This window comes from Marmota flaviventris, chromosome 4 (assembly GCF_047511675.1).
Source record: "Marmota flaviventris isolate mMarFla1 chromosome 4, mMarFla1.hap1, whole genome shotgun sequence".
Classification (NCBI taxonomy): domain Eukaryota; kingdom Metazoa; phylum Chordata; class Mammalia; order Rodentia; family Sciuridae; genus Marmota; species Marmota flaviventris.
Window position 1 is genome coordinate 164,411,031 of NC_092501.1, and position 27,976 is coordinate 164,439,006.

Genomic DNA, 27,976 nt, shown 5'->3' on the forward strand with positions numbered 1-27,976 from the left:
CTGCCCACCTTCCAGAATGCTCTGATTTCATGTTTTCAAGGGAGAAGCCCACACGTGACGTGACCATGATTTTAGGGCAAAGTGATTTCTAACAAGAGGCTGGACTGTGTTTGATAAGGGTCAGCTGCCATCATTTTTGTGTTTTCTGCCTGCTGAGCTGCACCCGCTGGGTCTGAGGATCACACTGCCTGGCACTCTGGAGGAATGTGCTGGTGTATCTTCTTGTGTCTATGCGTCAGGGAGAGAGCACAGAGGAGAGAAGGTGGGATTGACTCCTGCCACTCATGAGCTGTGTGTCTGAGAAAAGTCACTTAACCTCTCTGTGCTGCAGTCTCCTCATCCATAAACCTGGAATGGCAACTCCTCCCTCTGAGGCTGTTATGGGCTATGAAGGAGTTCATATCCATAAAGCGTTTAGAAGAGCACACAGCCCGCTGAACTGTGTCTTGTAAATAAAGAGGTTTTTTTCTTAGCACATTAATTTTTCATTAAGTTTTGTGATTTAAGGAACATTTTCTGGTTTCTAGAATAAAAGTTTTAAAATTAGAAAGTATCCAAGGAAGTCTATTTAGGAGCCTAATATTTATTCATTGACTCTAAAACCCCAGGAGCAGATTGGCTTTCTGTGACATTCAGAATCCGTGCAGGAAAAAATATCCTCCGAGCGTCGTTCATTTCATAAATAATGTATTTTATTTTATTGCATATGGCTATTAAGGAGGGCATCCATGGTCAATACAGACTAAATACAATGCGCTACTCTAGTCCAGTTTTCTCTCGTCTCCAGCAGCGACCCGTCGACCCTCTGTACAGAGCGTACAGCGGAAGACGGAGCAGGGTAGGTTGAGTCTCTCGTCCTAACACAACACGAGAAATATATTTAACATCTTGATATCCAGAAACAATACGTACCCAAAGAAAACACTGTTTAATAACTGTTAAAGTTTATATAGCAAAAAAATATTTTAAATTTAAGGTAAGTCAGGCAAAATGTACAAAGACCCAATGTACATTGTGAAGTTTTAGCAAACATAACATTTACACATTTTGGTTCCATTCTGTAAACTAAATTAAAAATGTAAATATTGCATATGCCTTTTTTTTTTTTTTTTTTCCTTTTTGAAATGTACAGGATAGAGGGAAATTTAGTACATCATCAACTTTGTATTCTTCTCCTTCTAAGTGGCAGCAGGGACATGGACGCCCTGTCCGTGCCACGACTCCTCCCGCACCGTGTCCAGCAGGTCCCCATCATCCTACTGTGCTGGGGGACTCTCAGCAAACCACTGGGGGCTCCTAGTCCCCAACCAGAGAGAACTTTAGGGCCTTTTATCCATCTTACCAATGTGTGTACAGGACGCTCGGGAGCTGACGGTCAGACCAGAACTGCGTGGCCTATGCGTCATGGTGACGTGTGATTTCAGAAAAGAAAGACCTTGAGAATGCTCAGGGGGATCACTTTACATTCAACTTTGTCTTGCAATACAATCCTCTGTTCTGAATTCAGCACGGAAGCAGGAAGACGTTTGCATTGCCGTTAAATAGGTTTTTAAGACATTGAATCTTTTGGTCTTCCTCTAGAAAGCCTCATTTGATTAATGCATTATTCTATAGTGATATAGATCTCTATATATTTATATTTATATATATATTTTTTCTCCAAACAGAAACAAAACAACAACAAAAAAAAAACCCCAAACAGACCAACAACTCACATCTCCAAGAACGAGTGTAGCCTCTGCAGGACCTCCAGGGGCACAGGCACTGGGGGAGGCCGAGCCTCCAGAGTGTGTCGAGGGAGCAGCCAGGGGCCCACAGTCTGCTGGCAAGCTTAGCCATGCTGGGTGACGTCTGTGATGATCGATAACGGCCACAACACTGAGATTTTCAGAACACTGAAAATGTGAGACCAGGGTGGTCTTGTCAAGGATTTGACAAGTGACGTGCACTGTGAGAGACTGGTTTTCTTCTCCTTCCACTCCAGCACAGGAGCTTAGCTACAATGCCTCTCTCTATCAGTCTCTCTCTCTCTTCAGGGCAGCCTTGTTGGCCAACGTGAGAGCAGTAGTCGATACCTTTCAAACATTAAGCCTGCAGGCCCCAGCAGCCTGAACCACCAGCATGCCTACACGAGGTTTTGGTTAAGAGAACGTAAGCTCAGGATTCAGGACAGCAGGGCCTCTGAGCTCCTGCAGGGGAGAAAAGGCTTTTGCAACTTGAAGTACCTACACGAACAGCTACACAGAGAAGGATAGACAAGCCTGTTAAAGGTAAAAAGAGAGAGTCACCCGCCCAGGACCCCTCCCTCCCACCCCACCACCCAATACAACTGATGATTTTCAAAAGTAGGTTGCTTCAGTTACACTTAATAATGATTATTTACGAATCCATCTTCAAAGTCCAATCCCAGATTTCACTTCCATGGAGAACTGTCAGTCCCACTCTGGGCTCCGTGCACCAGTAAACATCGCAGGTACCTGGACTGGAATCTGTGTCCACTCGAGCAGGTCGGCGAGGCCAAGGCCACGCTCGAGCCCTGGGGTGGACGTGCAGGAAGCCTCTGCACCCCGACCACGTGATCCGGCGTTACCTTGGACTGAGGTAGGACTGTGGTAGAGTTGAGTGTAAGCCAGTAAATACCAGATTTTACCACTTCGGTGGGTATTGTAGCATCTCCTAGCATGCTGAGGGATAGATCTGCTTTGCCAAAGTAAAAGTAAGAAGAAATGAACACACCGGCCACGATTTAAGAAGGCCAATAAAAACATCCAATTTGCTCCAGAATAACTTCTTCGGCTAATTTAAGTTATAAAATAAAACAAAATGCAACACACACTGCACAATGACGCATGTCCCGGCCGGGACAAGTGAGAGAGGCAGGCGCTCGGGCCTGGTTGGTTCCTGTCCAGTTCAGAGGTCTCCACGTGGAATCGCCCAGATCCGACAGACGTCGCATGCAGCCTCGGTGGGAAATACGCTGAGATCTCCGCTGTCGACCTCCGGGCGGTGCAGCCGGATGGCGCTTCATTCTGAAAGAGAGAGCAGAGAACTCAGGAGTGACTCGAGAGCGGGGTGGTCTCGGGGCTCCCGAAAAGACCCCCGACCTGCGCTTATGGTCCGCGTGGGTTCCACAGAAGGAGGCGCGTGGAGAAGCAAACGTGGCCTCACTCCGCGTGCAGGACAGCTGAGCTGGCCCACTGACCTGGGAGCGGCACTGAGGCGCACCTGAGCGGCCGTCTGTGAGGCGAGGTTTGCTTTTCAATCTAAGACAGACTCGTGCACTTCTGTGAGTGGCTCCATCAATGAGCCACGCGAGATGGAGAGGCAAGAGTCTGCTTCCCCCTGAGCACCTGGGAACCACCCCAGGTCAGGGGAGTAGAAGAACTATCTTCCTCTCAGGGCTGCTGAGAAGGTGAAGTTATAGCAGAGTCGTGAGGTGTCCCCAGAAGCTCCTATGTGAGACAATGAAGAAGGTTCCGAGGGGAAATGATGAGAGGGGTCACCTAACAGGCGAGTCAGTCCACCAAGGGATTAAATGGGTGGTGACCACAGGCAGGTGGGGAGTGGCTGGAGGGGGTGTCCCAGGTGCTGGGACTGAGCCAGGGCCTTGGGCCTGTGAGGCAAGCCCCCTACCACCTGAGCTGCACCCCAGCCTGGTCAGCAGAGCTCTCTCTCTCTGACTGCTGCCAAGTCCTGAGCTGGTCTCCGCCATCCCCTCTTGCTATGAGGTTCTGCCTCACCTCGGCCCCGGGGCAGGAGGGTCAGCCATCTATGGACTGGACCTCGGGATCTGTGAGCCAGATCACCTGTCCTCCTCTAACTGTCCTTGTGAGCGGGAAAAGCCGATGACCACCCCCCTGGAGAGCTCAGTAAACTGTCACTGTACGAGCAGCAGAAAGCTCTTCCTGGTGGAGGACCTCGCCCTGACAATGCCCAGCATGATGCCAGCCTGATGCCCCTGCTGGGCTGGGCGGGGGGTGGTGCCCTTCCTGGGGCCCCGAGCGCAGTTCTCCTCTCAGCTCACCTCACCAGGCACACCAGCTCGGACGGCCCTGGCACCTCACATCCTGCCGCCTTTTTGTTTTTTTAAAAAAAAAAATTTAGTTTCTTGGCTGTTTAACCCAAAACCCGCACTGTGAATCGAGGACAGCAGCCAGGTTGAGGGAACCCTGCTGGCTCTGGCTGCTGGGTCTCAGGGCAGGCAGATCTCTCCCTCGGAGCCGAGCCTGCCCGACCTGCAGAGCTGCAGGGGCCTCTGAGGCTGGGGGAGCCTGGCCCTCATCCGCCCCACGCCCCACGATCCTTTTCTGTGACTCTGATTCCTTCTTCCCCATCTGGAGTTCAGAGGACTGCCCCCAGCAAGAGAGCTGCTGACTGAGACCACCACCGCCAACTCCAGGTCTCACCCCCGTCTTCACACCTCCCTGGGAGTGACATTGAGGCTAGGTGGCTTTTCCTTATTTTTTAAATGAAGTTTATGTCCTTCAAAAATCAAAAGGTAAACCATGTTCTGCAGACAGAAGCTTAACAGACAACCAGCCCCAAATTTCCTCCCAGGGAAGACAGAGCTCCAGCCCTCTGTGTCACACCGTGATCTCCCACCCCAGAGCCTGCGGGGAGCACTGCCTGCATCCCTCACAAAGCCCCTCTGCTAAACTCCACTTGGACTAGAGTTTCACCCTAAAACGAGTTTGCATTTTGTCACTCAGGCCCTGAAGGGGATGAATCCTACGGCCAGATCAGGAAAGACCCTGTAATCCACGACAGAAAGTCTCTAATCAAAGTTTTATTTTCACCTTAACACTTAAGCTAAACGATGCTAAATGTCTCATGTTAGCCCTAAGCCCACTATCTTGACAACACCTCAGTACATTCTTCACTTTTGCAAACTTAGAATGTCCAGTCGTATACATGGTGAATTCATTATTATGGGAAAAATCATTTTTTGTTCTCATGGGTGGATTCACGGGGCCACTGTGGTTGTCACCGTTTTGGGGGATGCTGGGTCCCTGAAAGCCAACTCTAGTCATTCGACCTTGATGAGCTATAATCGAGTGAAGCTGTAATTTTATGGTCTGAAACGCCACAGTCATCAAGACCCTCAACTTTGAGCACGAGTGTCATGCAAGCAAGAGCTAAGCAGCAGCAAGCAGCCCTCATTCAATTGCTCAGGCTGGGGTGCAGCTCAGGTGGTAGGGGGCTTGCCTCACAGGCCCAAGGCCCTGGCTCAGTCCCAGCACCTGGGACCCCCCCCCCCCCCCAGCCACTCCCCACCTGCCTATGGTCACCAATAAGCTTTCAATAAGCTTCTTCTGAAATTCTACTCTGGGGCCAGGTCTCATGGATGCCCTGGGGGAGGGCATAGGAAAGCCAGGGGAGGGAGACCAGACCCAGGCTGGCCCTCAGCCTGCAGATGGCCTGCCAGCCCGGGACGTGTGGTCCCTCAAACCCACTCATGTCCACACGGGGCACCAGGGCGAACACACGTCGATGTGACTTGTCTCCTGCTGTGGCTACCTCCTATGGGGGAGCGGCCGAGACCTCTGGGCCTCCCGGGGGACCGTCAGGCTCTAGCTCGGGGACCTCAGCACCTCGCCGCTCAGACCAGCTGGCTCTCCCCCTCGGCCCCTCTGTGGGAGGCGGCTGCTGGCTCAGGGAAGGCCTGCGATGCCCAGGGGCACCACACAAATGCCAGCGGACCAGCCGTCGAGGCAAGGCAGAGGCAAAGCGAGGGGAAGCGAGGAGAGAGAGAGAGGAGAGAGAGACCCTTGCTCGGCTGCCAGGCACAGCAGAAGGACGCAGCTGCCAGGGAGACCTCAGAACACGAATGCCAGGAAGGACGCGGGGAAAGGAGTCCTGTGGGAAACTGACCGCAAGCTTCCCATGATCACAGAAAGAAGGACCGAGGCAGAAACTGGCCGTCTCCACTCATACCAAGACACCTCTGTCCCTTCCATTATCGAAAGAGCAAAATGTGCCTGTCCCCTGTGCTTGCTAGCAAGGACCTTGACCCAGTGTGACCAGGAGGGTGCAGGCCCCGGGGAGTGTGTGACTGAGCCCAGGTGAGCGGCAGGTGTAGGAGGTCTCTGCAGCCCCAGGCACCAGCCAGAGTCCAGCCTGGGGGAGGCCCCAGGGAAGCCCAGTGCCTGCCTCTTCTGACCACCACTCACTCCTTGGTGCCACTCCCCTGCGGCAGGGAGGAGGGCAGGGGGGGAGGCGGGAAACTCCAGTGGATCAGAACCTAGCACACAAGTGCACTCTCCCCTTCTTGTTTGTTTGTTTTTAAAGTAAGTTATTAGTCTGGTTCATTCAAAATAGGAGAAAAGAAAATATTTTCTAACACTACTCATATGATATCTTTGGTCTTTAAATATTTATGCTTCCTAAGGATGAGATCCCAGCATAAGTTTATTTATTTATGTCTGCTAGCCCCTCTAGAAGCAAAGCACCGGTTCCGGCCCTGGCCACACTGCCCTGCACGCGCCCTGAGAAGGGACGCGTTCTTTGAACTCATCGGCCCAGGAGCAAAACAAAACCCAGCAGAGTCGAAATCACGGCTGCGCATGTGGTCACAGAGGGCCACACAGCATCCTGCTCCTAAAGTCAGTGCCTACTAAGAAAAGGACACTTACTCATAGTCACAGGGCTAGAATCTGCCACACCAGGCCCCTGCATGCCTCAGGCCCGGCTCTGAGCCCTGCACAGAAGCGCACTCAGGAGTCACTGGGTGAAACCAGACACAGCAGTAACCAGTACCTGTGGCACAGAAAGTGGCCCCACAGGACACGCCAGGCATCCCAGCTATTGTTCCTGTCTTTTCTCTGCGGTCCTTTGTGACAAATGGCATTCCTATGTGGGGCAGTCACATGGGCCAGCTATGATTTCACCCTTTCTCTTCCACTCAGAAGAGCAGTCAGAAGGCAAAGGTTAAAGGTCAGGCCTCCAGTCTGCCCCAAGACAGGGAGGAAGGGCGCGCCCACCACTGGGACCCAGTAAAACAAGTAGGAAGTGTCCTTGTAAAACACGGGTCAGCACCAGGGAGCTCAGGGCCACCGTCACAATCACAGGAGAAAAACCAGGGGAGCAGCAGATGCAGAATGCGTCAGCTGGGAACGAGGCAAACTTGTCCCAGCGAAGGAGATGAGACGGCGTCTGGGCACCCTGACTCACTACGGCCTTCACTTGACTTCTCATGAGAACCTGGGTTTGGACCTGAGTTCAAGGTCACTCTTCAGTGTTCAGAGCCCAGTCCACTCTGCTGGGTCAAGGCGACCCCTGCCACCAGGGCCCTGCTCCCCTGCTGACTGGCAAACCAAGCCAGGCACCTCTTGGAGCTGCATTTTGTGTCCCCGAGCCACACGACCCAGGGAGAGACCTCAGGCGCGTTCAGACCCATCTTGGGCCCAACCCAGCCCCGGTTTAGACCTTTTTCTGTTAAATACAGAATTATGAGGGAAAATAAAGTTTTCAGTTGTAGGAGAAATTCCTAGAAAAAACACGCCTGATAATTCAGTATCTCCCCATTTTACTAAAAGCAGAACAGGCCAGCCACACCAGTGAGTGTGACAACAGCACGGCTGTGTGTGATAACGAGCCAGGGATTCTGAGAAAAACGGTCACTTTAACTTCCTTTTAAATTGGGGAAACAAATCACTTAGAAGGAAAATGTGGATGAATAAGCTCCTGCGCTGTGAGGACACTGTCCACCAACCTGCCTGCGCCAGACAGGACTCCACAGCTCCACCTGTGCAATGATGCAGACCTCCTGGTCCTGAACGCCTGTTACAGGGGAACCCCAAAACGGGGGAGCCTGCCCTGCGGCCGGCAGGAGAGCCAGCCGGGTTTCTCACGCACTGAGTTTGACTTCTGCTTGATCCTTTGTGCCAGTGAACTTAGCCACCCGGCGAACGGAGCCTCAGGGCCTCCTGGCTGTCCCATCCGTCCCCTCAACCCCCCTCCCACAGCCATCGTTCCAGGCACAGGAACAAGTGCCGGCAGGGCCAGGCCTGGCCGATGTCGGCCACAGGCTTGGGTGTCTCTTTGCTGGGCTGTGGCTGCCGTGCATTATGTGGGCTGTTCTTCTAGGGCAAGAGTTTTCCACCCACCTGCAGCGGCAGCACCCCACACCACGTGGGAGACAGTCTCACATCCTCTGGCACAGACACCTTTGAGACCAAGTGGCTCCTGACCTGCTGAGGGACACCAGTGATGAAAGGCTAGCGGCCCAGGTTAGAGCCACCAGGGAAGCCTTCCAGGGGGTCCCAACGGGTCCCTGGAGAAGTGCTCAACTCTTCCCCAAGACTCCCACCTTGCAGCAGGGAGGCAGGACAGGCTGGGTTTCTGGACGTGACCACCCCTTGGGGGACCAGAGCTTAAAATTCTAATTGTACCATGAACCTTTTTCTTCCTTAAATAGATGTTGTTGTGTGTATCTGAGATTCACGACATGATGCTCTGGGACACACACAGGTAGTAAAGGGTTACTGTGGCGGAGTACGTCAACAACCCTCTCATCTCCCACTTACATTTCTGTGATAAGAGCAGCTAAAATCTACTTGTTTAACACAATCTTCTCACCATGACCGCATGCTGTGTGCCGGACCTGCAGGCTTGGGCAGCTCCGTGTGCTCCTGTGTCCTTTCTCTGCCTCAGCCACCCGTCTTCCCCACCCCCCCCATGGCCATGACCATCTCATTCTTGACCTCTGTAGCTCGACCTTTAATTATTACTTTAAGACCAATGTATGGTTCTAGAGAGATCACACACCCTGTTCTTTCATTAGCTCAGGGACATCCACCACTACACTACACTTGACCCTGTTTAATAAGTCACCCGGGATGATGTGTGTGTATCTTTAGGGACCTGCTCCCCACTGGACCAAGTTCTGGCTACGCCTTTCTCACCTTGGTGTCCCAGCATCTAGCACGAGGCATATTGGTCCTTAATCACCCTAAGTTGGACTCAACCGAAATTAAAACCCCAAGTGGTGTTTGCCATTTTTCGTAGGCAGAGAAGAGAAATACAGTTTTCTAAAGGAAAACAAAACTTTAGGACTGGCTAGGACCCAGAATAAAAGGAAACCTTTCGATGTCACATGAGAATGACATTCCAGGGGACTGGGGATCTAGCTCAGTTGGTAGAGTGCTTGCCTCACATGCACAAGGCCCTGGGTTCAATCCCCAGCACCACTAAAAAAATGAGAGACAAAGAGAGAGAGAGAGAGAGAGGAAGAGAGAAGAGAGAAGACAGAGAGAATATGACACTCTCAGGCAGAGATCAATAGGGTGCGCCGACCTGCCCATTACCCATCTCATGCCTCCTCCCACCTCAAGCACGTTAAGCAGCTGTGACGGAGACTGTTGGGCAATGAAACCCAAAACACCCATAACTGACCCTCAGGGAAGGAGTCTGCCAAGCCTGAGGCCCACAGGACAGGGCTCACCTGCCACGCAGGCTACCAACAACCACCGGCTCCAGTCTCTGCCAAGGGTGAGGAGGCAAGTCCAAAATCACGTGGGAAGCCAGACCCCTGGGGATCGAGTTCCTCACAGGGACCGTCTGCTCTGATCCTTACCAAAGGCACCCCACCCCAGGATGCTCAGTTACACCCCCCAGGTCTGCCATTCAAAAACGGGCCAAATCAGGCCATTTGAAAAGGTGGACATAAGCCCTGATCTTCTGCCCTAATAAGGACATCTGGGACAGGAGATATAATCTGCATTAAAATTGCAAACACACTATGACAATGCAATTCTTTTCTCAGATTTAACATTTAACCCATTTTTGTACACACGACTGATACTAATGTAAAAAATATGGATTTTATGTATACTGTAAAAACATTTACATCTAAAGTTATAAATCTGTATTTTATGTTTGTCCTGTCAAATTAAGGAAATGGGTATAATTTCTTCAAAATATACCCATCTCCAAATGGCCTGCTTTACATATCACTTCAGCTGAACCTGTCTTTCCTTCAGGTACCTGAAGAAGATGCCTCCCACATCTCACGTGTGCAGCTCGGAGCCTCTGGGGGAGCAGGGCCTGCTGAATGCCCTCACCCGTGGCTCTAGGGCTACAGGACAGCCAGGGCCAAGCCCAGACCCTGCCTAGACCTAGCGCGAGCCCCTGCTCCAAGCACAGGTTGCGGAAGTGCCTCCAGTCAGCCAGGGCAACACAGGCCACTGCTCCTTGGGGGCTCTGGAGGGACCAGTGCCCATGCCAGAAGTTGACCTGAGGCTGGCCACCTCGCCGGCCACCTCATGCCTCCTGGCTCTGGGTCTCTGCCTCGCGTGAAATGGGGCCGTTCTCTCTCCTCTAAGCCCCTGCAGGGTCCCAGGAAACCACAGCATGAGACCCGATATCTGCAGTCTACCATGGCTGTGAACAAGGCCCGTGCACGCAGCTCTTCCACACCTGAGGAAGCACACGCCACGGCACGACTCGCTGTGGCCGGATCTGTGCCCTTCTCCGTGCACCTTCAATGGAGCATGCGTGGGTGCATGTTGAGTTCTGAGCCACAAAGACTCCCTGGCTGGGCCTCCCACACCTGCCCTCCCAGCCCTGTCCTCCTTGAAAGGCATCCATGAACGACATCACCAACACCACGACTTCTCGCAGCAAACACGCCGCTGGGCAGACGAACCAACTTGCTTTAGCTGGACGCGCAGAATGGAGAACCCAGTGCTGGGTGACCAGCCACCAGAGCGGCTTTGCTCAAGGCTGCCTGCACATCAGGACAGGACCAAACCCCAGGAAGGGGCTGTACGTGTCCACTGTGAGGACAGCTCTCCCAGGGACCACAGCACCCTCCTGTAACACGTGCTGCACCGACTCAGGCCCCACCAACAGGCTGGGCTCTGCTAGGGCGGCTCTCCCCGTCACTCTGGCTTATACAAAAGTGCACCAAAACACAAGCAGATGCCTAAATCCCCTCCACAGGTGATGGTCACGTCCAAAGGAAGCACTGGTCATCGAAATTTCAGTAATGAGGGAAGAAAGTGTTAACCTGCCATGATACAAATCCATTCATCAAAAAGACAAGACAGAGCAGGTGATGGCCAGGTCTCCCTGGGGTAGGGACACAGGGGACACCAGCGCCTGCCCTTCCTCTTCCCCATGTCCCCAGCCCCATCTGTGGACGTCCCACTCTGCCAGGCTGGCTCTCCTGCTACTTCACCAGCCGGTGGCCTCCAACAGGGAGTGCCCAGGCCCCCGCAGGCCACCGCACACACCCTGGAGCCAAATGCCTCCCATCTCTAGGACGACCCAAGACCTGCAGCCCAGCGGGAGCTCCCATGAAGGACGGCTTCTTCAGTCTGGGCCTGCACATTTTCAGATGCTGGGCTGGGAGCACCTTCCACACTGGGGACCCAGGTGCCGGGTCAGACAGCTGGCCATGTGTTTCCCAAAGGCTCCTGGGGACACTGGATGAGCAGGCAAGCTGGAAGGTGGCTGGGGACTGTGCGGCCTGGCTCCTGTTCAGACAGCACGCTGGGACAACGGGGACGTGGGCAGACGTGACCGATGGCAGTCCTGCCTCCTGCCCAGCCCTCTTCAGCAGGAGAAAAGCATCACAAGAGAATAAGACCAACCACAGGGAGGTGATCCCAGGCTTAGGCTTGGAAAGAGGAGCCTCCCAGTAAGGGCAGAGACACGGCGTCTCTCACTGAGCACGTGAACGGTGGGTGGTGTCCCCACGGCCGCACACTGGTTTCTCCAAGCGGGGCTGGGCAGGAGTCCTTTAAGGCAGATGGGAGCAGACCTAAGGAGAGGGACCTCGCAAACACCTCTCAGAGTGACAAACAGGGGCAGGCACACTCAGCTCACCTCAGTGATCCCCGCCCCCGGGGGTCCGTCGCACCCCGTGGGATGCTCCAGAGCTACTGCCCAGTCTCCACCAAGTCACCACAAACCACTGCCCCTGCCTGCACTTTCCTTGGAGAGTGAGAGGCATTTCATGATCTCTACCTGGAAGGAGAGACTACCAACAGAGGTCTTCTTTCCTATGTCATCCAAATGCATGCTTTCCTAAGACATAGGAATACCTTTTAAAAAAATATATTTCAGAACAGCTGTCACACTGAGCCTTAATTCTAAAGGAAGATCTAAACACTATGAGCTCTCAACGTATGCAGGCTGTGACAGCCACGTTCTGCTGGCCGGGGCCACTTGTTCAGTGTGCGTCCTGCACACAGCAACTGAAGGGCATCATGGTGCTCTCCTGAGCCACTCACACCTTGGCTCTAAACTGACTCCCCAGGCACGTTCCTGCTGAGTCCGAGTCTCCGTGAAACATGGAATTATAAGTCATCTCTCAACGTCCTGCTTTCTATCATTTGAGCTTCTGGATTAGATGATGCACTCAAGTGATCTTTCTCATGGGCCTGCGCAGAGGAGGCTCTGGGTACAGCGGCAGGTGCCTGGTGCCCAGCCTCTAAGGCGTGAGGAGCAGGCAGGCGGCCTGTGCACGGGCACAGGGAGAGCACTTCTTATTCTAGCAAAGCGCCGTCTTCTCTAGAAGGTACACAGCAGCAGCTAAGGGCCGGCCAGCACAGACTCCACAGCCAGAGAGGACCCTGCCACACGGGATCCCCACGACCCCCAAGGTGGGCGCCCTGCTGAGAACCCTCCAGGGGGCTTTCCAGTGCTCTGCGGACTACAAGGCGCTGTGAGGTGCTGTGCGAATGAATGCAGGCTTCTATGACAAGGCACCCGCTGTTCAACACTTGTGCCTTTATTCTGTTGTTTAGGTTGCAAAAGTTTCCCACTGGTGTCCCTGACCTCAGTGACATTTCAGGGTCTCTGTGCCACTAGAAGACTTTTAAGTCTTTCCAAATATCACAAGTTTCTGATAAAGAAACTCAGATATGCACATATAGCTCACTGAGTACAAAGGCCACCCAAGGCTACCAGAAGGCCACCAGAAGGTCAGTCTAGGGAGGGCCAGCCACCAGCATCGTGCTCTTCCTTGACGTTCTCACTCTCACCTACTCTTCTCTCCTGAGTTGTTGCCAGTAGCTCTGACGCTGGGACACACCAGGCAATATCCTGCCCCAGGGCCTTTGCACTGCTGCCCCCGTTCACTGTGTACCTTCTCCCTGGGAATCACTGGACTTGCTCTTTGCCACCTCTGGGTCACTAGGCTCAGAAGCCACCTTCCTGCCATGCTCCTTTCCTGCCGTATACTCCAAAGCTTTTGTACCACCTACACCACGTCCTGTCCTGAACACACCTCAACTTGGTTTGTTCCTAGGTTTTGGAGGAAGACAGTCCACTGAGGACTTTCGTCTTAGCTTGAAAACACCCATTTCTTGTCAGCCTCTTTCTTCGTATTATTCAAATGGATGAAATACATTTCGCGTGGTCCACATGTAACAGCCGTCACCTCTGGAGTCAAGAGAATGCTCACACTGAACAACTGGTCAGATCGGAACACCGAGGGGCCTTCCGCCTCTCCGGCCACTGTGCAGCACCCGGCAGCCTCAGGGTGCAGCTGCCACGGCTTGGTTTCCTGGTTTTGTTATGGGGAGAATCCTGAAGGGCGGCCAGAGGTTAGTGTGACAGGTAACTCGCGGGAGCACACCCCCGTCAGCCCGAGCAGGGCCCAGCCACCCGACGTCCCTCTGTGTGAGGCCCAGCTGTGAGGAAGGGGCTCACTTCAGAGCAGGAGGCGTCCAGGGGGGCAGGGCTGGAGCTGGGGAGCGGCCTGCACAGGAGGAGGGGGCTTGCCTGCAGAGTCGGGGCCGTGAAGGGACGGACAGACGGCGAGAGGCCTCTGTGTCGCTGTCTGTGAGGCTCTCCAGGAAACCATCAGGGAAGGGGCTGAACCGGGGCGATTCTCAAGGACAGCCCACGACCATCTGAATGTTCACGGTAACCCACAGGGCCCACGTGGACACGCGGGGGAGGGGAGCAGGAGCAGAGAGCTGCCGGGGGCGTTCCTGGCCCCACAGAGCGCAGGGCAGACTCGGGAGGAGCAGCCTCTGGAAGCCGGCACCCGGGCAGGCGGGACTCCGAGAAGCCCCGGGTTAAGGCTCTGGGCCGCAGGAGCCGGGCGAGCCAGCACCCAGGAAGCAGGGCGGCAGCACCGTCAACCAGGGCCTCCCGGAGGAGAATGGCGCTGAGGAACGCCTCGTCTGCGGTGCTGGGGACGGAGGGCCAGGACGGGCACTGCAGCAGCGTTTTCCAGCAGGGCCAGCTCATCCGTGGTCTCCTGCCGAGCGCCCCGCAGGGTGGGCACCTACCGACGGATCAGGATCAGAGCAGGTGCCCCAAAAGCAGCTCCGGGTGGTGGCTGTCCTAGTGGACCCTGGGGCCCAGAGGGCAGAGACCTTGTGCTCCTCTTCTCTCCAGAGCAGGCAGACCTGTGCTGGTGCAGCAGACTCCCGACACACAGACGGTCACGGCGCCCCTGCACGCCCACTTTCGTGAGCAGCCAAGCACCCCACAAATCCCCATCCCGTCAGCTGGACCAGGCGAGGTCAGGATCTGAGAGACACGTGCTTGTAGTGACCTCACTCTGGGAACCCTGTGGGTGCCCTGGCCGGGAAAGGAGACTTAAAGCAGCGGCTACTTCATTTGTGACTAAAGGCCCCGTGATGACCCAGCACGGTCGACGATTACACTGAAAATAACTGAAGATCGAACAGGGCGAGTGAGCTCGAGGGCATCTGGAAGATTCCAAGATGACCCTACAGGCCGGGATGCCATCACGCAGAAGCCGCCAGCCTTCCAGAGGAAGTTCTCACTCTCAAAAGCCTGTCAAAAATGAGGCCTGAGAGTGCTCGCCAATGCAGCAGCATTTGTGCTGTAATGCACAAATTAATCACGATTAAATTTAATCACGATTAAAGTTTTAACTTTCTTTTTTTTAACCAGCTCAATTCGTTTTCTGAAACTGACTGTTGTTAAAATAAGTTTAAACTCCTGCTCTCACAATACTCTAAAAGAAAGATTCCGCAGTTTTGCAAAGAAGGCATTTGCTAAGGTGCTCTCTCTGACCTGAGCTGAATACGGGCTGGCTGTCCCCAGACAGGGGGGCTGAGTTCCCCAACCTCGCTGGGCGTCTCCAGCTAGAAGGTGCAGGGGGCTCAGGGGACTCTCTGCCTCAGCTGCACGTGTCACATGTTATTTTAGGTTACTCTGATGAGGAAGGACAGTAAAAGCTGAAAGCCTTCTATCATGTCAAAAAAGAACGGAAGCAACTCAAAAACATGCTCAGGATTCTCCTCTTCCAGGAATTTCTGCCTATTGTTTGGAAAGCTCAGGAACTTGGCAGTGTCCGCAGGACACCAGGGTCCTAGTGCCTCCATTTCTGACCTCTTCACACAAAAGCAAGCTGCTCAACCCTCTAATCCACGCCGTGGTTAATCCTGCTTATTGCTCAGAGTTTCCAAGTACTATCTGCATAGTTTTTAAATTTAGTAAGGACATCTTGGCCTATTTCCAAGACTTGTCTCCCTGCTCCCCAACTTCCCCGTTTATCCATGCTTAGGGACTTGTGAAGTCACAGAACTGCTGGGGGTGGGGGCTGTGGCAGGGGGGCTTAGCCCAGGGGGTGGGGTCCACTGGTGGCTCCCACATACCTGGGAGCTCATACGTGGGGACCAGCCAGTGCCTGCCTTCAGTGGCCTCACGGCCGAGAGTGCTCAGTTCCCGGGTCCTCCAGGGCACACGGAAGCTCAGTGGGGGAGTCGCACCTTGCTCAGGAAAGACCCCTGAGCCCGCGGAGGAAGGAAGACTCCCTCCACAGGACAGCAGAACCTCTCTTCCCTTCCTTTGTAAAAGCAACTTGGCAAGTGTCAATAAACCTACTACCACAGACAGGGGACTCTGAACTTGTCCTCCTGACCTGGACAGAGGCTCCCTCACCCTGTCATCCTGGTTTTGTTGGAACTGGGGCAGCCTCCCACCGTGAGGGGCTCCCTCTGGGCGGTCGCGCTGGGTGGCTCACAGTGGTGGAGGGCGCATGGCCCTGGGCTGCCATCTGCTAGGAAGCCAAAGGGACCGACGGCGACCGCAAGGCGCTGAGCCTAGAGCACGGGGCCGTGCAGCCTGTGAATGGGTGGGTGTTGGCTTAAGAACTTTTTTGAAAAGAGCACTGCAGTCCCATCACTAGAGAAACAGCAGCTTCTATCAAATTGAGTTTGTAGGAAAACCATTTCTCTTCATCTAAAAGTCCTATGATTTCTTTCCTTAGAATTAAAAAAAAAAAAATAAGAAAGACAACACAGCCCGCCCGGTGGCCCTCCCTCAGGCCCCGACCCCCCTTCCTGGCTGCCCTGCCCTTTCTGTCTCTGTGCGAAGCACTTCGATAGCCGGTGTCACCTCCTCACATCCTAAGTCGGTCCAACGGGAGCAGGCAAGTCATCAGCACCCAGGGAACCAAGGAAGCCCGCCACCCCCCCTCTCCCACTCCTGCTTCTGCTGTTTACAAACAGCTCTACGCTAACTAAATCCACGACCTTGAATCAGACGCCAGAGGCACCTCGCATGGCTCCTGTTTCCACAACCTTAAAATAAGTGACATTATGTCCGTGGCTCCTGACTGGTCACCCTCACACTGCCCTTGGATTCTCCCTGATGCCAGCGCACGGAGTTGATTTCTGGGAGGACGGTGTTTTTCCAAATACAACAGCCAACTCGCTTCACTAAAACTTATCTCAAAACCGCCGCAGGACAGGAGTTTCCCCTAGTACCGAAGCAAGGTCCAGGAAGGCTGGATCCCAGAACTGGGACCCACCAACAAGTGCACTGTCAACTCTCAGCTTCACTGGCACAAAACCTAAGCTCTTCAATGGCAGGTGTAAAACTGGTCTAAAGAAAATAGAGGCCTTCCTACCAGCCTTCTTACTCCACTGTCCCCATGAGAAGGAAAGTGGGCAACTAGCCCCCACGTGAAACGCAAATCAGGGCGCTGGCCTCACAGCTGCCCTCTCCAGGGCACAATCCCACTCAGAGCACAGAGCCTGGGAGGGGAGGGCAGCAGGAGGCTGACCCAGCCACTCCTCCCTGCAGTGACCCTGGGCAGCTTGCTTGGCCTCTCTGAGCTGCAGGGTCTTTATTCCTCCCAAAGCGGATAGAACTGCCTTGCTGCCTGTCATAAGGTCTCTGGAGCCCTTCATGAAGGTGTATTATGAGAGTAAAAAAATACCTGTCCGATTCCACCCAAATCGGTGCAAAATTTCCTTTTGCCCCCTGCAATCAATTATCTTCCAATACTTATCAGAACAGTGGTTCAGTCTCATCACAGCCAACTTAAATGGCATTCTTTGAAAATAACTAACTGTCTGCCACATTTTGAGACTGTTAGCTCTGTTTATACTTTGCTGGCAAAAGAGGGCTTGATGTCCACAGAATGCAGAGAAAGGAACTCATCACCTTCATGAACACGAATGCCGTGTGCTAACACTTTAGAAGCACATGGTCCTTCTTCACCTAAACACACGATTTTAAGTTAACAAAATCACAGGTCACACTTTATCATTATATCTACTTTTATGCCTTGGAAAAAAAAAACTTGATACTACACCATAATAATTCACTCAACTGTTTGTATGGATTCCCTATGAAAACTAAAGTAATAGTAGGTCCATGATCATGCTTACATTCCCATATAAAATTTAACATGATCCGAAAAAAGATCATCAGTATTTGAGTTTCAATTATGAAAAAAAAAATTCATGCTTCTCGCACCAAGATTCGATATTATGAAACTGCATGTGTGCACACACACTCTCATGTAATGCCCCAAATATTTATTTCTGGAGAATAAATACTGATACTCTTTAAATATTAAAAAGCCAGTATGGCACAATGCATGGGATTGTTAATTTTAAAGTATGCTGTGGATCTGAGAATTTGGCCAAATACTCCAAATTTTAGTAAAAGCGCAATAAGCAAGAACATTTTATAAATATTGTTCATGTGAATAAACAGCACATACATATGGCATAAGAAAACAGAAGAAAGCTTAAAAACACATTTACCCATTCATTTTGGACAAGTAAACATGATTTTATGCAAACTTAATATTTTCTTAGTCCAACAAAAAAGAAATCAGAGCTGCTAAATTGACCGTTTTATCATTTGCAAGCATGCAGCCTGTGAGTTTTAACCCAATTCTACGTCAGCATTATTTGCACCGAGGGAGCAAACTAGATACTCCCCAGTTCTCTTTATTCAAACTTTCTCCTATGCATAGAATTTCAGTATGGGAATCTTGAAAGACACTGGCTACTCAGTAGCAATCTCAGCGCCCAGCACTTCCTCTGCCTTGAAAGAGGGCTTCACCAGTTCTCTCCCCCCTCCGCCCCCCAAAAATACACCATGGAAGCCTGCCAATAATTTATCTCCTCTAACTGGTTCCAAGAACCGCAGTCTTGAAGATCACGTTCAAATGAAATAAAATTAACAGAGTATCCTGTTTAGATGTGCGTAACATTGTTCTCAAAACCCATGACCTGATAAACAACACGTTCTAAAAGACGATTCTGCAGAGTCAGAAAACTTTGTTTTGTTTACTGACGCGCCAACATTAGAGGGTGCTGCCCATCTTGTATAGAAACCTACGTTTTGCTCCTGTCCACACAGAGCCATGGCAGAGAGTCTACCACCACAGTCCCCTGAGGGAGCAAAGGCTCGGACCAGGCCTGGACCTGCGTCCCTGGTCTGTTTTCACCACTCTACTTGGCAACGCAGATAAAAGGGTAAAGTTACATTTTCCCTTAAGTTTCTAAGGTGAAACGGGAACACTTGATTCTGTGCTATCCCCCAAACAAAACAAAACAGAAAACCTTTCCACTTGCCAAATCTGATACCAAAAGTTACCCAGCTCCTGGAACTGGACTTCTAAAGAAAGTGCATTAGTGGGAATCCTACAGAAAACCCATTATGCCCACACTGGCACCAGAACTTCTGCAAGTTCTCTTCAGAAAAAGACCTTCATTTTAATACAGACACTGCTAAAGAAAATAAGCTAGTAAAACTCCTCTTGGAGGGGGCGGGCAGGGGGTACACAAAAGACTCAAACATTTTCTTACTCTAACAGACAACCAGACCGCTACAAAGTACAGCTGCGAGAGTGACCACCAGGATTAAATCAACTGAGCGAGCTCTTGGACCCAACAATGAACTAACAGCTGAAAGCTTAGGGGTTCTTGTGTCCTTGTGTTGCCTGTATTAACAGCTAATTTTTTTTTTTTTTTAAAAAGGTATCTCTTTTAGATATCCTCATTTTGTCAATATTTCTTAATATATGAACAAATCCCCAAAGGGAATTCAAAGGTCTGTTCACATAGGCCAGCAATCGGATGCCATTTCCTTGACCATTATTGTACCCTTTCATTTAAAACATGACTCTTCAACTTTGGGTACTTTTCTATAGAACAAATCTTTCTGCCTGTTTGTTTGCTGCTTGGGATGGAGCGCCAGCCCTGCCTGCAAAGCCCTTGCTGTACCACTGAGCTACATCCCAGCCCTTGAAGAATCCTAAACGAAGAGGGGAACCAACCAAGCAGAAGGCAAGCAGCGCTCCAGCCATCCTGCCTGCATCAGCAGGCCTGGGGGCGTGTTGTTTGAACTCAGGGTACCCATTTACTAAAGTGTCTTTCCTGCATACACCCACGGTTTCAAAGCTCCAACTACCATCAGAATTTCTGGATTTATTACCACTTTCCTTCCAAAGTGCTGAAAACACATTGCTGTTTCGGGTCTCATTTCTGTCGGAGCAGCTCTGGGACACAGCAAGGAAAGGGGGGGAACCACCCATTTCACAGACAGAAAGTGAGAAGCAGGGATTAGGTGGCTGCCCAGACTCACACAGTGACTCACGACAAGCAGCAACCAGAAACCTGGCTTCCTGATTCCACGCACGGTGCTTCCTTCTGCGAAGCACTATTTTTATAAAGGTTTCTCTTTCAATAAAGGAAATGGAACAGGTCATGTGACTTTCATTCACGAAAGCCTGTGTGTGTTTTCATTAGCACCTCACTCCCTCTTCCTCCAAGTGGAGCCCAGCCTGCACGGTACCTTACCAGCCCTCACCCAGCTGGGACCGGGGCCTGGGGTGGCAAGGAGTCCCACCAGCTTCCAAAAATAGGCTCATTGTTGGCCTCCAGACTTCCAAGGCAATTACTTTCAGACATAAATCGTGATTTTTCTGTTTCTTTTTCTTCTAAGAAATGAATGGATAGTCCCTTTCATCAAACAACTTAAATACAGATGTTTCCCGTGGTAACTCTTATCTGTTTTATACATACACAGAAGCCAATTTTAGAATGAGTATCCCTCCAGGGAGGAAAACTAATGCAAAAATATATAAAGTTAATTTTTAAAAGCATTTCTAAACAACAGTAAATTAAATGGTATGTTTCCAGTTCCCAAACAACAAAACTAACAGATTGGTTGGATTTTTCTATACATACTCAACATACAAAACACAGAAGCAACATTCCCTGGCCACTAAATAAGAAGCCTCAGAGCGTTTGCCCTGGACCACGAATATATCTACACTTAAGATGCATTAGCTTCTGAATCGGCTCTTGTGCTGAAACCCCTCCCGGATTCCCAGTCCCGCTGTAAACAACTATCAAACGTTGTTAGAACTTGAAGTCTATTGCCACTTATGCAAATACTGCAGCAGTGTCCAAGGAACCCCCCATTAACCCGGCCTCAAGTAACTTCGGAGGTCTTCACCTGAGTGCTGGGCATGTCCACACAGCTGCTTCCAAGAGCCAGGGAAGAGCAGCCCGCAGCCAGGAAGTACCTTTCCTACTCCTCCTCAGAGAAACTGTCTGCAAGCCTGGCTTCTATACACCCCGTCTCACAGGGCACTGTAGAGCACCACCCCCGCCAGCGGGAACGGCCTTAGAGTGGATGAGGTCCTGGAGCTGCCTTTCTGGCTCAGACCTAGGGAAGGAGCCACCTGACCAAGATGGCTCACTGGCCCCTCCCGCTCTGATCTAGAAGCCTGATCTGGCACACAAGTCTTTTTTCAACATGTGGTTTGGGTACAATGGACAAACTACAGTTAGCTATTTTTCTTTAAAATAGCCCTTTTCCTTCTCAGAAGGTGGTTTGCCATAATACCATGATACCCACAGACTTTGGAAAAACAGAAATCAAACCGACCTCCTCTCTCTGCTCAGCAACCCTGGAACACACAAACTGCTGTTTGGATTTCAGATCATGAATCCTATAAGCTGAAAGGAATTTTATACTGCTGGGAAACCTTAAGACCAGCCGCATCAAGACTCTAAATATTAAACTCACATCTCTATAGTCTGCAAGGGGCACTACCTCCCACGAAGCCTGCATCTGAATGTAACGACACTATCAGAAAGGCCTTGAGTCCTCTCAGGCCTGCAGGCCCTGCCCACGGCCCAGGACTCCTGCTGCCGGAGAGGAGGACCTGTTCCAGGGCCCCTCAATCCCATCCTCCACCAAGAGCAAGAAAGCGGCTCAGTTCTCAGGCTGTTTTCTGATAGGATCAGACTTGGGCGCAAGGTAGCTCTTTCATGCTCACGTTGGCACACACCCAAGTGGGCATACCAAGTAAACCTGCGCGCGCACATTTCCCCCACTCAATTACACTCACGCCGCTGTGTTTACACGGTCTATGTCTTAGAAGGCAACTAAGCCTTCAACCCCGTCACACTGGCAATTTTGTAGCGTTTAACGTGTGACTCCAGCAAAGTGACCTTCAGCTGAGAGTCTCCATTTATGAGATGCATTCTGACAGCTTCCAAGTGATTTAATTAGATGCTGAAGCACCACACTCCTGACAATTCGCCATGACTTTTCATCTTCTATCGTACAGTTTTAATAAAAAAGGAAATAGCCTTTCCTCTACTGCACTAGAATAACAGGGTATTCACCCTACAGCTATAACTTTAAATTGCATGAACCAACAGTCCCAAGCATACCATAAACACAGACTGGATTCAGACAGCATTAAACTGGTCTGTTTACTTAAGAACAAAAGGCATACGGAATCCCAGGCCACCTCCGCAGCCCTTCAGAGCCCTTGCAGAGTATGGACCTTAGGCCAGCATCTACCAGCCTCCCAATCACAGGAGAGGCTACAAAGTATGTGTCTGGTGGTTCCTAGAGTCTATCCTGCAGCAACCCCACAGAAAAAAACCGCTACAAATTTGAAACACGAATTGAACATCCAAGCCCCTCTGAGTCCTCCTCACCCACCATCTGGAGTCTGGGAAGGTCAGCCTCTGGGACCACAAGGAAGGGAATGGCACCTCTCGTCCAGTTGTTCTTGAAAAGCTGCTCCTGCCTTCACTTGTTTTGTCCACCGCTGCCTGGGCACCACCAGGGTACCGCGGGTCCCTGGACTCCACCCAGCCCCGCTTTCCCCTCCTGGTCTGAGTGGCACAAACCTCCCGGGGAGCCTAGTGCAGCTGCAGTGCAGCAGGGTGGGGACTCATCAGAGACGGCCACCAGGGCTGGCTGATCAGAAACTCGCTCAGGTGAGAACCCTGCTGCCATTTGACCCCTCTGGAGCAACACGCCTCAGGCTCTGAGAGTTTAGGTATGAGCTTGAGATGGCGCAACCATTCCCTCTGGCAGCCACCACACGCGATGCCCACTTTGCAAAGACGCCTCTGCCTCAGTGAGATTCATCTGGGGCCCAGCTACAGGCACGGGATGGAAGGCGGGTGCCTTCAGGCCCCGCCCAGAGGCCCCCACTAGATTTAGATGTGGGCACTGCTGGACTGAGAAGTGGAGTACGTCCTCATGCCAAGAGAAGGCCGGGGGCACAGGAAACGGGACGGCCTGAGGCTAAAGTCTCCCTCCCACAGGAAGGCGTCGCCCTCATCCCAAAGGTCCACAGAACTTGACAAGCTCTTTGGAGAAGGAGGGCACCAGGCAGCCAAGAGCCGGGAGTCTGAGCCAGTAGCTGGCATTCAGATCAAGGGGCCCACAGGGAAGAAGAGCAAAGCCCAGAGATGCACCACTGCTCCGCCCTCCACCCCAGGTCAAGGTTAAAGGGCCTCACCTTTCACAATGGTGGCCTCCTTCAAGTGACGGGACAAGAAGTCGATGCTGGCGTAGGTGTTGGCCGAAGGCAGGGCACCAGGGCCCGGGCCCCCACACACCCCGCTGGTGCCACTGCCCCCCACGGCACTGAGGAGACCCCCGAGGCTACGGGTCCGGCCCCAGCTCTTGTCTCCTGGCTGCGGATGCTGCATCTGGGGGGACAGCCCCGGATCATCTCTCACATCAATGGCGATGTAGTTGAGGCCGTTCTGGAAACCCGCGGAGGTCTCTCTTCGCATAGGAGAACCACTGGCCCCAGGACAGCCCACCAAGCCCCCAGGCTGGCCCGGGGCCCACGGCCGCACCTGCGGGGTTGGAGGCACGGGGAGTGATGGCTGCGACTGTCCTGGGGACGTGGGTGGCTCCTCACCTGCTCCAAGGCCCCCACCGAGGACGCCCCCACCACTGCCCTCGCCACTTTTCCTGAGAGAGACGTTTTCCACAGAGGCTGAGCTGTGGCGCTTGGGGTTATGGGCGAAGGACGGGGACACCGGGGTGACCGTAGTGGTTGAGGAGAAGGTCTCGGAGCTGTGGCGGCGGCGGCCCCCCTGTGGGTCTGCGCGGATGACCTTGGCGCCTCGGTGAGGGTCGGGGGGCTGACTGGCCTGCAGGAAGGCTTCCACCCCTGACAGCTGGTCCATGAGACTCAGCCTCTTCAAGCCCGATGTGGGGCTGGTCACTCGGGCACCTTCCGGTTTTGGGTGGGCCGCGATGGGTTGAGCCGGGGTGGCAGCCACACCAAAGGCCATCTCGGTGTAGTCACCATTGTCCCCGGTCTCGGAGGATGTAGAGGAGGCAGCACTGGGGCCCTGGGAGGTGGCAGTGCCCAATGCTGGAGGCAGATGGTAGGGCTCCCCTGGAGGAGGCTGTGCAGGGGGCGGCTGCTGCAGGGAGGTGGGAGAGGCAGAAGGACGCGGAGGCAGTGGCGGGTATGGGGAAGCAGCCTCAGGCGAGAGCAGGGCATCCAGGGAGCCCACTGGGTCCGCGCTGCGGGTGCCCGGCTTGGGGGACTTGGGAGAGCTGAAGTCCAGGTTCATGTAATCGGACAGCGGGGAGCGCTGCCGGCTGTCGCTGCTGGTGCCCGGGGTGCCCGAGCCCAGGGATGAAGCTGGGCTACTGGCGGACAGCAGCGAGGAGGAGGAGGCTGCAGATGCCAGCAGTGGAGGCGCAGGTGGTGAGAGGCGGGCACCCGCCTCGCCAAAGTCAATGTTGATGTATTCTCCCGGGCTCTTGGGCTCTGGCGGCAGGGGGTACTCGTGCATACTGGGCAGGGTTTGCAGCCCCTCCAGGGACAGGCGTGTGGGCCGCACCGCCCGGCAGCGCTGGCTCAGGAAATTGCTGCCACTTGGCCTCATGGGTGAAGGCACTGCTGGATGAGGAGGCTGGGGGTGGCCACTCCCGCCAACCCCAAAGGTGCTGGCTGACTGGGAAGTCACTGGGGTGGCCTGGGGCTCCAGCCTCTCCTCTTCCAGGATCCGTCCCACAGGGGAGCTCATGAGCACATACTGGTCACTGTCCCCGCTGCAGGCATAAGGGGCCTTGTAGGAGCGGGGCAAGGAACTGTAGCAGTAGCCAGGGACCCCTTTGAGCACCTCCCCACTGCCATGCAAGGCTGCTGAGAAGAAATCGGGAGGCGTGCCCGCGGTGCCCGCTTCGCTGGGGGACATGTTGAGGTAGTCCCCGTTGGGAAGCAGCTTTGGGTCGGCATTCTCCATGGACAGCTTGGAGCCACACCACATGCGCATGTACCCGCTATCCTCGGGTGAGCTTTCCGCTGGGGAGCTGGCCTTGTAGCCGCTCCCGCTCACTGGGAAGGTCCTGTTGGCCACAGGGGCGGGCTGAGGTGCTGCTGCTCCGCTGGGGGGCAAGTCTGCTGCAGGCGCAGCTCTTGGCTGCAGGATTTGCTTTGGGGCAGACACGCTGGTGGGGCTCATGGGCATGTAGTCATCGCTCTTGCAGCTGCCGCTGCCACTGCCCATGAGAGCTGCACCAGGAGTCATGGGCATGTAGCCATCATCAGCCCCCAGATTGCTGCTGGAACTCCTATGGGATCCAATCTCTATGTCCCCATAGTCCTCTGGATAGGGGTGGTAGGCCACTTTGGGAGAGGATGTAGGGAAAGATGGGCAGAGGCGGCCTGAGCTTCCAGAGAAGGTGGCCCGCATCAGGGTGTACTCATCCAGAGAGGCAGAGGAGGGCTGGGGCACTGGCCGCTGCCGGGCAGGTGTGGTCAAGGAGTAAGTCCTCTTTCTCAGTCCTCTGTCCAAGTCCTGGACCCCATCACCTGAGACTCTGCGATACGGTCGGCCACAGTGGCTCAGAGGCCTGTCCATAGTCATGTACCCATACAACTCGCCCCCGCTGCCATCCCTGGCCGGAGGTGTCTCCGCGATGGACTCCGGTGTGTTGCTCCTGTGGCTGCAGAAGGCTCTCAGGTCACCAGGGCTAGAGCCGTATTCGTCCAGAGACATGAAGCCAGGGTCACTGGGAGAGCCTGAGGCAGAGGCACTGCCGCTGGAGGGCCGCTGACCTGGGGGATGGTGCAAAGGATGAGGCAGGTGCGGGTGCGGGCCCGGAGGCAGCGGGTAGGAGCCTGAGCCGTGCCCGCTGCTGGACGACAGGCTGCCAGGACTGGTGGCAGCAGGGGGCGAGTGCGCCACGGGCATGGACATGGAGCGGCTGTGTTGCAGGGCGCCCCCTGCCGGCGCCAGCGTCACTTTGCTGCCGCGGCCACCACAGCCACCACTCAGGGTGTGCGAGCGGCTCAGGGGCGCGCGCACGGGCCCAGGGCTCAGGGGGCTTCCGGCTACTGACACGGGCCTGCCGGCCGCCGCCACAGTCCCGGCTGCAGCGCCGCCATCGCCCTCACTGGCAGTGCGAACCCGGCACGAGCTACACTTGGTGGCCGGCGGAGTGGCGGCCAGGCTGTCGGTGCGCGAGCGGCGCACCAGGCCTGTCTGACTAGGGGGTAAGTTGACCAGGTGATGGTGGCGGCGCGCGCCGGGGACGCTGATAGGGTGCGTGGCGGACGACCCCGACGACTGGCTCTTGCTGCGCGGCCGGAACTCGAAGAGCTCCTTGAGCGCCTTCATGGCCTCCAGAATGGTCTCGTGGATATTCTGCGCCACCACCGAGTCGTCGGCCTGCATCCACAGCTCTCCGGGGCCCGTGACCGCCGAGCGGCCAACCTCTATAAAGAAGAAGCTGTCCGAATGGCCGCAGCGGCGGATGTTCATGAGCTGCAGCGTCACCGACGGCTGCTCGCAATTGAGCTTCACGAAGCCTATGGTGCGCGCCGACAGGCACAGGCGGTACACGCCCGTCAGGTTCTTGCTCTGGCCCAGGCCCTTGGGCTTCAGGTTCACCTGCCACACCTCGCGGTAGGCGCTCGTGGCGGGCGCCACGAGCCCGTAGCTGTCATCGGCCGCGGCGCCGGCCGAGCCGCCCAGGGCGCCCGGCAGGGAGGCGCTGCAGGACGCCGCGGGGGCCGAGGCGGCGGGGGCCGGGTCGCCGGCGCTCGCGCGGCCCTCGCTGACCAGGTCCGTGAGCGCGCGGTACCAGCCCTCCTGCTCCTGCTCGTTCTCGGCCGCCACAGCAAAATACTCGTCCTTGGTATAGAGGGCGATCAGGAACTTGTGCTTGGCGTCCGCGCGCTTGTTGATGTTCAGGCAGCAGTCGAGCGCGATCACTCGCTTCGGGGCGCCTGCCTTGCTCCGCCACTTCTTCTCGCTCTCGTAGTACTCGAGCCGCGGAGGCTGCGGCGCCGACCCCCCGCCCGCAGTCGCTGTCGCCTCGTCGCCAGCTGCGCCGGGCCCGCGCAGCACGAAGAAACGCTTGTGGCCGTGCTTCTGCTTGCGCAGGTAGCCGCACTTGCGCACGCTGTGGTTGTTGTTGTTGTTGTTGTTGTTGAGGTTGGGGCCGTCGCCGCCCGCCGGCCCGGGGGATCCATGCAGTGGCGGACTCGCCATCGCCGGCTCTTCAGGCCGCGCAGCCCAGCCCGGCGTGGAGGGTCTGGATGAGGGCGGAGGGGCGCGGGCGGGGGCGGCTCCCTGCCACCCGTTCGCCCCGCCGCCCGCCGGAACACGCGTCCCACCGACCCAGGAGAGGGGAAGGTCCGTGGAGGCCCTCACGTTCCGGTGGCGCAGCGCCCTCCGAGGCTCCGGAGGATGCCTGGTGCGGGCGGTGGCCGCCCCCCGGCCCGGCTGCCCGCGGCCGCTGCCTCCTGGGCTCTCGGGCGGCGCCTGGGGACTCGCTGGCTGGGCCGAGAGTCGGGGTCCCCGAGTCGCGGGGCCGAGCCTAAGGCGCGCGCGGCCGCACCTTTGCAGTCGCCGCGCCGCGCTCCAGGAAGCCGGGGTGCGCCCGGGCACTCGGGGTCCGCGCCGCCGCCGGGGCTGCTATTGCTGCTGCCAACCGCGACCCGAGCTTGTCGCGGTCCCCGCCGCACAGTGAGTAACACATCGCGCACCGAGTGACTGAACTAAGAAGAGCAAAACAACATGTGACTCGGCGTTACGCAGGCACACACGGCGCGCCCGCCCCGCCCAGCCGCCCCGCATTGGTGCCGCGCCCCCAGACGGACGGCGCGCACGACCAATGGGCGTGGGACTCAGGGGGGCGGGCCGAGCGCCCCCGCCCCGCCCCGCCCCCCTTTCTCCCCGGGCCGCGTTTCCCGCCGTCCCCTCCCCCTCCCGGGGAGGACGGGGCCGGGCCGGGCCTCATTAATCAGAGGCTCGTTGTGGTTGCCGCGGAGGAGATGCCACCCAGGGCGGGAAAAGGGGCGCGGAGGAGGGGCGGGGGCGGGCCGCGGCGGGGAGGGCCCTTCCCTCGCGCCTTTGACTCAATTAATTGGGCTCGGAGCTTCCGTCGGGGAGGGTACGGGGAGGGGAGCTGCAGACAGAGGCGGGGGCCGCGGAGGTCGGGG

General features: G+C 54.8%; 1 protein-coding gene across 1 annotated transcript; it reads right to left on the reverse strand.

The window, feature by feature from the left end:
* Positions 1 to 670: 670 nt before the first annotated feature.
* Positions 671 to 27,522, reverse strand: Irs2 (insulin receptor substrate 2). The gene is made up of 2 exons (XM_027938851.2): positions 23,015 to 27,522; positions 671 to 3,029 (listed from the first exon to the last, which is right to left on the reverse strand). The coding sequence occupies exons 1-2, from the start codon at positions 27,021 to 27,023 to the stop codon at positions 3,025 to 3,027; spliced, it is 4,014 nt and encodes a 1,337-aa protein (XP_027794652.2). The 5' UTR covers positions 27,024 to 27,522; the 3' UTR covers positions 671 to 3,024.
* Between the last annotated feature and the right edge of the window lie 454 nt (positions 27,523 to 27,976).

Excerpts from the sequence above, each read along its gene's own strand:
- Irs2 (XM_027938851.2), bottom strand. The coding sequence starts at position 27,023 with ATGGCGAGTCCGCCACTGCATGGATCCCCCGGGCCGGCGGGCGGCGAC.